At 37.4% G+C, this 10,836-nt stretch overlaps 1 protein-coding gene across 1 annotated transcript; it reads right to left on the bottom strand.

Moving 5' to 3' along the window:
- Window positions 1–3,642: 3,642 nt before the first annotated feature.
- Window positions 3,643–9,582, bottom strand: LOC147864396 (uncharacterized). The gene is made up of 5 exons (XM_087320189.1): window positions 9,348–9,582; window positions 8,296–8,479; window positions 5,655–7,695; window positions 5,501–5,567; window positions 3,643–5,324 (listed from the first exon to the last, which is right to left on the bottom strand). The coding sequence occupies exons 1-5, from the start codon at window positions 9,534–9,536 to the stop codon at window positions 4,182–4,184; spliced, it is 3,624 nt and encodes a 1,207-aa protein (XP_087176315.1). The 5' UTR covers window positions 9,537–9,582; the 3' UTR covers window positions 3,643–4,181.
- Window positions 9,583–10,836: the final 1,254 nt, after the last annotated feature.

Raw genomic sequence — 10,836 nt, 5'->3', positions numbered from 1 at the left:
TATTATTTTACTAGCATCATGTGCATAGTTGCTCCCTTGTAGTATTTACACTTGGCACATGCATGCATACCTACATGCTCTATTGTAGATTCACATGCGTGCAATAAGTATGCATGCCATGTAGTATAAATAGAGGAGTTCACCTTGAAGGAATTCAAGGTGAACAACACCAGTTATGGAGTCTTTCCTTTAATACTATCTTCTTTCTTGTCCATTTGGTTATCTTCTTGCTTGTCTCTTGAGTTTATGATCCGTGACAATTGGTATTCCTCGAACAACCACCCAAATTATTTTAAAAACAAATGATTTAGGAGAATGGAAGCAATCATGTTGTTAGTTACAACAAGAGGAGAGAGGAGAGCATAAAATAACGTAATGTTGTTTGTATAGAAGTTGAAAGCTAGAAATAGGCAACCAAACTTTTTTGTGTTGCGAAACAAGTTTGACAAGTTGTTGAGGTATCTATAGCCCTTACTCAACTAGAATTTGATTTGATTTGGATGTGGCCATGAGGAAAGAACATGCAACTCTTTGTGTCCTAATTTTGCATTGATACACATAGGACCACTAGTGTCATTAGGCTCGAAGCAACTTTCGACAACACCAAAGGGGATCGAAACAATCAAGTTGCATTCAAACTACGAGTTGTCAAAGTTGCTTGTTGGAATGGACAGTATTCCATCTAAGAGATTGAGTATGGTGAATGAAACCTTGTGCCAAGATAATGGGAGACCCCACAATTGAAAGTAGATGTTACACGATTGTGCAATAGCAATTTGCCATGCCTGATCTAATTGTAAACCCTTTGCGAGGTCCTAATCAGGAGCCTATTTGGTGTAGCTCGAGTGTTTGACTTTAGCATGAGCAATAGTGTTGTGATTGTTCATTGTTGATGAGGTTGTTGTGGATTCATGTTACTATTAATGGTGTTGTCCTTGAACAACTTCCCCCCCACTATCTCTTGAGTTCTAGCGATAAAAGGCCCCAGGCACCCTAGTCATTCACATGTTGGTGTATGTGGGCGAAAGGCTTGCTTAAAGAGGTGAACGCATCACCAGGTTAGCAACAAACAAACAACGTTCCTCATATTTCCACACCGCGATGACATGATTAGCGAATTCATTCCTCGAGATGTTATTCGTGAATATGCATACATTTATGATCGATCTATTCTCCACCTACATCTCGATCTCTAACCGATGTGAAGAATCTCGTAGCTGGTCTAGCGCACTCGGCAGCGTAGGGCATAACAATTGGTAATAGATTGGTTTGAACCGAATCGAGCCACAAAACCGTGGCTTAACTACTTAACAGTTTAAATGGTTCGGTTCGGTTATAACGGTTTGAAACTGCAGTTTAAATAGTTTGATAATTAAAAAAATTAGAATTTTGTTTTTAAACAACCTTTTCATTTTTAAGCCTAATTCTTACATTTTAGGAAAAATCTTTAAAATCTTGAAAAATTAAAATTTGAAATAATGAAAATTTTTAAAAATTTAAAAATGAATTTTGATCTAAGTTGAAAAACCGAAACCGAGCCACAAAATCGCGGTTTTTAACGGTTTGGATTTTATTTTTTCTAACGGTAGTTTCAGTTTAAATGGTTTTGTGGTTCAGTGATTTGATGGAGAATTGGATAGTGAAAATGGGTGTATTTGATAAATAAAAAGAAAGAAGGAAATGTTCAACCTGGTGGCTTCAATGAGCAAATTCAATTCAATTCAGTCATTTTGAAGTGTGCAGAGATAGACAACATTAGGATAATAATAGTGCAAGCAGGAGTTATTGCTGTGCAAGCAGGAGTTATTGCTGATGAAAAATAGATGTACACCAAGTGTTTAGCTTGTGATAATAGAGACCAATGTGTTTGCTAATGAAAATTATAGAGAACTTGAACAGAATAAGTGGTATAAATGTACAAATGGAGATGGCAAAGCTTCATCACAGTGAACACTGCATTAGTTTTGGATGGACTTGTTGATAATGATGTGTGATATAGTCTCATGACATATTCTGGTCTGAGATTTTGCCAGGCAAAAGGGCTTATTACACATTGAGAAATCTGTGCAAGACCTTGTGATTCTCACAAAGTTACTCACTGCTTATATTTATCACAATATCACTTGACACGATTTTTTCGCAACATTTACTGCATTATATCTGATGGCTTCAGAAAATTTGTAGTATCAGATTTCTTTGGTTTCTTATTTCCATAAAGAACATGAGTTTGAATCATTATAATATACTTTTTTTATATGTGGTTACATCAGTTTAAAGGAAGACATCACAGAGCTATCCTTGGTATCTGTTATGGTATGCTTATTTCCAAGTGTATTTTCTCCTCTATTATAGTCAGATTCCATGATTATGTGGATAGTGCACATCTATATCCTTTGATCAGTAATGCAAATAAGAGCTCCATGATATCATGATAAATACAATGCAAAATTTTAAAAACTCATAGCACCTCATTCTACAGAAAGAAATTCAGCCAACCAAAATATCTGTGAATTGCCACTGGTTTCAAAAAAATGTAGTGATCACAATTTGCTCTCACAAGATTAATAAAACAAGACATGTTTTGGCAAACAAAGAAAGAAAACCTCGAAACTTCTTAAGTCTAAATATTTAAGTAGCATTAATCAGACAAAAAGGTGTGATGCAAATCTGACAATCAAGGTTTTGCATATAAGTAGTTCAATATTTTGTGAAAATGAGATAAAATTCAATCTTGTCTCCTAGAAAAAGGATATAAATGATGAAACATGAAGAATTCTTCTTTGCTTGAATGTAGAGTTGCATGTGTCAAGATGGATTTTGAGATTTTATTGATCAATCTTTTTTTAATATTATTAATCAAGATGTTAGCACTTAGCCACAAGTTTGATGATTAACACAAGTTATTTGTTATTGTTGTTGATGGTGTGTTTGAATGATTTTAGTCACTATCATTGTCTACAAATGTAGCATGTTATTTCTAGATTAAAACCAATACTATAAAACCTTAAGGTTGTGACAACAATGGATAATTGGGTAAGTTTGGTCCCAAATTTCATAACTCATAGTCAATGATAGCAGGTCTTTGGCATAGACTATGGAAAACTTCATAGTTATCCATTCACCTCACCATCGCTAGCTAGCATAGTGTAAAATTGGAAAACACCATTATACCTTGTTGTCTACATGCACCATAAATTAGTACTTTTGTTTAGCCATTTCTTATATCCAAACTTTTCAATCACAACTAGATATCAATGATCTTCACCAATATGTGTTTGAATCCTTGTGTAAGAACTATATGATAGTGGCAAGCCTAAAGCTATGTTCCAAATGTAGCTAGTGGTGACAAATCAGTCTTTGACCATATTGTGGCATGGTGTGATGAAAAACCACAAAATAATAGTGAGAAATGTACAATGTGCTGAGCAAATACTAAAATTCCTAAAAGAGTATGTTTGAAGCGGGACATCCCAAACCTATGGCTAATCAAATAGAGATTGTCTAAGAGATTGCTAAAAGAGCTGAATTCCTACAATTGGTTTTAACTAGAGACCTTATTGCTGTAAGCTATACAAATGATCCAAAGTGCCCAAAATCTTGTTCGTAGGAGGAAATAAGCATTTGATTCATAGTCCACACAAAATCCATCCAAAATTAATTTTACAAAGCTTTAAACATAGTACTACTATCGTTTACATCAGTCTACTACTAAAGTTTTTGGATCATATAACCTTTAGACCGTTGAATCATGCTCATGGACATGTGGGTTTGCATGGGTGGCTCAAAGATATGGCTAAGGTGAAGTGAAGTTTCGCAAGTGCAATCAAGCTCTAAAGTTCATTCAAGTTGCAAATCACATCCCATGCAACCAGAGATTGATGCCTATTTTAGTCATGTGGATTGATACTTCCGAATGTTTCAACATTTGGCGCCCTATTGAAAAACTGGAAAAGAACTGCAATTGATATACTTTGCAACTCCTAACGTGAGTGTCATCAAGACAGGGTATTATATTGGTATATGGATGTTTAGGGCCAAATAAGAGTGCTCTTGGAGGTCATGGTGAGATTGCAATGTTGTAGCGCCACATGGAGATTGTTTGGAATTCATCTAAAGCCATGACCCACAAGTTATAGATTTCGCTTGACCACATGATCCGATTCTTTCTCTCGATTCCTCTTTCATTTCTTGTTCCTATTGAAGAATCTACTGAATCCTGAAGTAGTGTGACTGTTGTTACTTGTCGTTCCTCTTGGTGTTGTTACCGTCATTGCTGTTGCTGAAGATGATGATGATGGTGGTGATGGTGATGGTGCTGCTGCAGTTGCCATCGACCTTCTTAATGAGGTGCGAACGGACAGGTTCACATTTGGATTCCTCCGAACTCCGCCAACTTCCTGACTCGGAGAAATGGATGGCGAGCTCCCAGTGCTATAGCTGTTATAGCTGTTCTCGGAGCAGTCATCATCCATCCGCAGATGCTCGGCAACCGAATACTTCTTACTAACCTTCCTAATCCCTGAACCTTCCATTGCATATTTAACCTCTGCTTCTGAGTACAATCGGCGATGATTTCCATGACCCATCCTCATTGAGTCTATTCTTTGTGATGACGATAAGTCTACTGAGCCACTGTGAGCATAATTCCGACTATGGTGATGTGTCCGGCTTGACCTTCCATAACTTACCCCTGTTTTTTGATCCAATCCCTCATGGTTACAATTCATGGATGTCATGTTTTGATTGTACCCAACATTATTACATTTCGTGGATGGTGTGTTTTGAGTGTATCCACCATGATTGCAGTTCATGGAGGCTGTGTTACAATTGAAACCTTCATGATTATAATGCATCGAAGATGTGTTATTATGGCTGACCCCTCCATATTTACAATTCATTGACGATGTGTTTATATTGAACCTACAGCTCTTGGCTACTGTTGTGCTTTGGTTAAGGCTTCCATGAGTAGAATTCTTGGATCTTGGTGTGTTTTGGTCGTTATCTCCATGATGAGAGTTCTTGGTTATTAATGCATTTGGATTGACACCTTCATGATTACAGTTCATGGACACGCTAGAAGTGAATGATTCGGAACGCTTGTGAGTAGAATTCTTGGATCTCGGTGTGTTTTGGTCACACTCCCCACAATAAGAGTTCTTGGTTATCAACGTGTTTCGATTGAAACTTTCATGATTACAGTTCATGGACATGCTCGAAGTGAAAGATTCCGATGCATCAGTAAGTGCTGACAGTTGCTTCCCTAAGATAAGAATAGTCCTCTGGCAGTCTTCAAGGTTTTCCTTAGCTGCAGCTATCTCTTTCTCCTGCAGAATTTCCACAAATGTGAGGTAATTACAATAGATTATGATCATTAATTCTCTTTTATTACTGCACGTACATGGTCTAATGACGAATGCACATGTACACATACACATATGACATAAATAGACAGCCATCCAACAATTCTCACAACATGGTATTTAGTATCCCTTATTACTACCTTGTTTGCATGTGCTTCTTGAACCTCTAATATCCAAGAACTTTTACGGTCAGCCTCGTTCACATATCTGCAAAAACAAGATACAATTCATTACTTTAAAATACACAGTTTAATTTGCCAAATATGAGAAAGGAGAAAGAGTTTGTTCTAGTACTCCTCGATTTTTGCCTCCAGTGTGGTGCATTTGGCAATCATCTCCTCATGTTCTTTTTCTCGGTTTTCAAGTTCTGCTGTTAAAGAGGCCACTTTGCTCTCAAGTATTTTCATTTGTGACTCTGCCTTGCCTTGCATCTCTCTCATCTTATCTTCTTCCCCAGCAAGTACCCTCTCCTGCTCTCGGAGAATACCTAACATTCTTTTCTCCAGATCACGAATTATGACTTTTGCATCTGCAGATTCCATATTGGCTACCTTTAGCTCTTCTTGGGTATTGCAAAGATGTTGTAGGATTTCACTCACTTTGTTATCATGCCTTGTTACTAACTCTTGTTGGATTTCAATCTCTTCATTAGCCCCCATCTCATTCTCGTCTGGATCAACCTCGACGTTTTCCTTTATATCAAGATCCACATTTTCATTTTTTTGCTCATATGATGGCTTCCTTTCATTATTTACATAAACTATTTCATTGGGATGCTGATCCTCAGTTTCATTTACATGAGCTATTTCCCCGGAAGATACCTCAGATGTTGCTACATACTCGGCATTTCTTATTGATGAATCAGGAATAAGCCTGCTGGCATTCATTGCTGGAGGAGAGATTTCTTCAAGAGATCCATTGACTATTGTGGCGCCGGGAGAAGAATTACCACAATCTTCATCTGACGTATCCCCAATTGATGCAACTGCAATTCGCATCTCATCGAGGATTCCATCCAATCTCAACATAATTTCATGGGCCTCAGTTATAACAGCTGTTACATTTGGATCCATGTCAGATTTTCCTAACATCTCAAAAGCAGAGGACAACTTAGTTATTGCATCTTTGCACATCAGATTGGCAGATTGTAACTCTGAATCTTTGTTTGAAAGAGTTTTTAACGTCGTCTGGTCCTTTTCAGAAAACTTTAACTGTAATCGAGACTGAGCTTTACATCGATCTTGGCCACTAGGCTTCTCAAAAGACATATTATTCTTGAAATGATCTAGCTCCGATATGAGGGCAGATGCCCAAGATCCAGAGCAACTTAATTCATCATCGTCATCATCCAATCTTTCTGAAGATGAACCTGTTACTACACATTTTGATTGCAAAAGGAACCTATCCATAGCTACATCCTCAGTTATGCTAGTTTGTGATGGATCAGCAGCAGAACTATTGTTCTCAGTCTTTTGTTTAGGTGATTGGAGCTCAGTATCTCTTCTAGCTAGAATTTCCTTCAGCATTCTTGACTCTTCTTCAAGAAACAGCAACTTGCTCTCCATGAGTTCCATGTCTTTCGAATGATTGGTCACGTCAGCACGGATAACATATCGATGTGATTCTAGAGGTGACGTGGGAGAAGAGGCCGCATTGCTATGAAGAAGACCAGCTGATCTTCTCCTCTTACTGTGTGAATCTCTTCTCAACGAAGCATCTAGTTCCATTTTCATTTGTGCAAAATCTGCCGGCCCAGGAAGCCTCTTTCTTACAAGAGTTCGAAGACGATCACAATCCGCTTCAAGCTTTCCAATCTTCTTCACATTCTCCAAATTTTGTTTATAAACTCCTTCTGCAGCCTTGCTACTCTCTTCTTTCTCCTTGTTTAAGATCTCGAGTTCCTTGCTTTGCATATATAGCTCATACTTCAAACCTCCAATTTCCTTCTCAAGAGCTTCCATTTTTACTTGTTGCAAACTGGACTCTGTTTCTACCCTTGCTTTAGCCTCTTGGCATTCATGTATAGCCCTAGCTCTCTCTTGTAGAGATTTAGCCATAGCAGTGTTCTGTGCTTGAGCTTCCATTAGTCTTTGGTTCATCTCTGCGACTGCCTCTTCAAGCTCTACTTTTACTTTGTTCCATTCTTGGGATTTAGAATCCATGGCTTGCTCCATTCTCTGTTGTTGTTGCTCTTGGGCACACCTCATCTGTTTCACACACTCTTTCAAAGCTTCTTCTAGATGAGACACTCTTCTCTCTGCTAAAGCTCTCTGCTGAAGAGATACTTCTAGCTCTTTTCTCAAGCCTGAAACCTCAACTTGCACTGCTTCCCATCCTGCAGACGGAAGTGGATAGGAAGGTCAACAAAAAGTTGCAGAAAATAGGTTTAGGTTTTAGTGTTGAGATGTTAGAACCTAGGGTCTAGATTTGAGTTTTTAGGTTTTAGTGTTTAGCACTAATATTAGTGTTAGTGTTTAGTGTTTAGTGATTAGTGTTGAGACGTTAGAGGCTAGGGTCTAGATTTGAGTTTTTTGGTTTTAGAGTTTAGAATCCAGTGTATAGGCTGTAGAATATACGTTTAAGTGTTTATGAATTAGGGCTTAGATTTATAATTTATCATTTACATTTTAGATTAAATTTTAGGGTTTAGGGTTTAAAGTATAGTGCTTTAGACTTAGAGTGTAGATTTTAGATTTTGGTATTAGTGTTTTGGTCTTTCAGTTAGGGTTAAGTTTTAGTGTTTAGGGTTTAATTTCTAGATTTAGATTTTAGCGTTTTAAACTTAGTGTTTGCGGCTTAATTATTAGTTTTTATTGTTTATGACTACTTACTGTTTACTTTCTAGGTCTAATTTTACAGTTTATGCTTAGGGTTTAGGGTTTAAAGCTGCACGATTTGAGTATTAAGAAGTAAAAAGAAATGAAGAAAAGAAGACCTGCTACGGCTTCCTCTGCTACCTTGGCATGCTGTCTCACCATGGCCTCTTTACTGAGCAAGGCTTCCAAGGAAGCATTTAGCTTCTGAGTGAGGATCTGCACTTTCTTCTCCTCTGCTTCCAAAGCTTGTTGGCATTTGAAATCTATAGTAGGTTTTTGATCCATGGAAACCTCCATCTTTTCCTACTCAGTCATCACGTACAATTAATTTTACAAATGCTCAAACCAAACTTATTATCATAGATTAATATCATACTAAATCACAATGAAGATGGACAGCTTCTCAAAAGTTTTTTAAAAAAAGTACTAGAAAACCCTAGAATCATAGCAAGAATGGAAGCTTCCATGGATGTAATGTGAAATAGAAGAAACTAGAAAGCATTAAAGCTAAATACTTAATTGAATTCTGAGTCCTTTCAAGTGAGAATTAATCAATACAAAAAATGAGCATATTAAGAGAATTAATCACCGAAAATGACCCGTTGCAGCACAAATCACTTCATTCAAAGCACGATTATGAAGAAAATAAAATCAAGCACAATTAATTCAATTACAGAACAATTAAGAAGAAATAATTAATTCACTTACTGATATGATTTTATTATCTTTAAATTTCACTTGCCAGTTATGCTTTGAAGAAGTGCGTGAACTATTGGGCAGTTACATTACTGCTAATATCTGGTCATTAAATTAATCTTTGCTACAGGCAACGGCACTTTAGGAACAGCTTAATTACGCTAATAAAGGTACTAATTGTCCTAGGCGCAGCTGAATTTTGAGTAACTTTTTTTCCCATAAAACATTGGATGATGAGAAATCATCCAAAAGTGATGGAGATTTTCCCAAAAACAATGGGAAAATCCCCCGTAAGTGATGGAAATACTCCTGCAATTCCATTTGAAATTCTAGAAAATGATAGGGAATTTCATATGGAAAGAAAATCCAGAAAAAACAATTATTGGAAATTCTCTGAAAAGCAATAGGAAAAAATCCTGCAGATTTTTCCATTCAGTATAGAGAAGGAAAAGCAGGGTGCAGCATCAAAAATTACCTGATATTTGTGAGTATCTGGGATTGATCCGGGGTGAGCCCAACACTTAGATGCCTGATGGTCTTCATAAGCATGAGAAGGAAGGGTTGCTGAGCATGAAGATAGAGCTGGAGATGAAATAGAGGAAACAGAGGAGTCTGATTTGCCAGGAGCCTTCTTTCTCCATGGCCAGCTGATTCTAGGATCCATGGGAAAGATGGAGACAATGGGAATGAAACTGAGGGGAACAGAGACAGCTAGACCAGACTAGACTTAAGACTAGATTAGATTAGATTAGATTAGATTGGACAGAAATAGAGAGAGAGAGAGAGAGAGGCAGCATAAGTAGATTTTAATGGAGAAGGAGTAGATACAAGCAGAGATAGAGGCAGATTCTTGACACAAAAACAGAGCATACAAAAAAAACAGAGGAGGCAGAAACTGAGGAAGCAACAAAAGAAAAGAGAGAGTATACAGAAACAGAGGAAGCAAAAAACAGAGGAGGCAGAAACAGAGGATACAAAAAAACAGAGCATACAGAAACAGAGGAATCCAAAAAAAACAGAGTATACAGAAACAGGGGAAGCAAAAAACAGATCATACAGAAACAGAGGAATCCAAAAAAAACAGAGTATACAGAAACAGGGGAACCAAAAAACAGATCATACAGAAACAGAGGAATCCAAAAAAACCTCAAAAAAAAAAAACAGAGGAAGCAAAAGACAGATCATACAGAAACAGAGGAATCCAATAAAAAAACAAGAGGAATTCAAAAAACAGAGGATACAAAAGAAGAAAACAGAGGAGGCAGGAACAGAGGAATCCAAAAAAAAAACACAAGAGTAAGAATGGGAGGAGAGATTAGACTGAAGCTCTAATGTTCTCTAATGGTGTGTGTGTGTGTGTGTGTGTGTTGCATGTAGAAGATGTATGCACATACATATGCACATATATGTATACATATACTGAACCAAAGAAGAAGAAGAAGAAGAAAGACAAGACATAAAACCCTTCCTAACCCTCTCCCATGATTTCTTCTTCCTTCTTTTGATTTTCCCGATTTTTACACACGACGCAATTAAATCCTAACTCCCCGACATGAAAACATGTCCGTTTTTTTTCTTCCGAACACTCGCTTCAAGAGAAGGCACTTGATAGAGAGAGAGAGAGAAGGGGGGGTCCCCCCATTGATCCTGCGGTTGAGTTTAGTATAGAGAAATTGGTCGCACGATTTGAAGCACGTGGATGCGAAGGAAACGAAAGGAGAACGGACACATCCTCTCAATCACGCCTACTATATACAGTAGGGTGCACGTCTATATAATAAACAAAAGCCTCGCATCGTAAAAGCAGAGGATCTTGTCGACCTCGAGTACTATACACTCACAAGCTAAAAGCTAAAGTGGTAGCTAAAAGTAAGTTCTTAGATAAAGTGCTAGGCTAGCTATACATATTATATGTATGTGTGTGTGTGTGTGTGGGCAAGGTCTTGTATTTAGGTTGCAACTAC

This window comes from Azolla caroliniana, unplaced genomic scaffold (genome assembly GCF_043228905.1).
Source record: "Azolla caroliniana isolate FFs.n. ecotype wild unplaced genomic scaffold, voAzoCaro1.0.p SCAF_5, whole genome shotgun sequence".
Taxonomy (NCBI): Eukaryota; Viridiplantae; Streptophyta; class Polypodiopsida; order Salviniales; family Salviniaceae; genus Azolla; species Azolla caroliniana.
The sequence above is the reverse complement of the archived record's forward strand: the minus strand, read 5'-3'. Positions and strand labels throughout refer to the sequence as shown.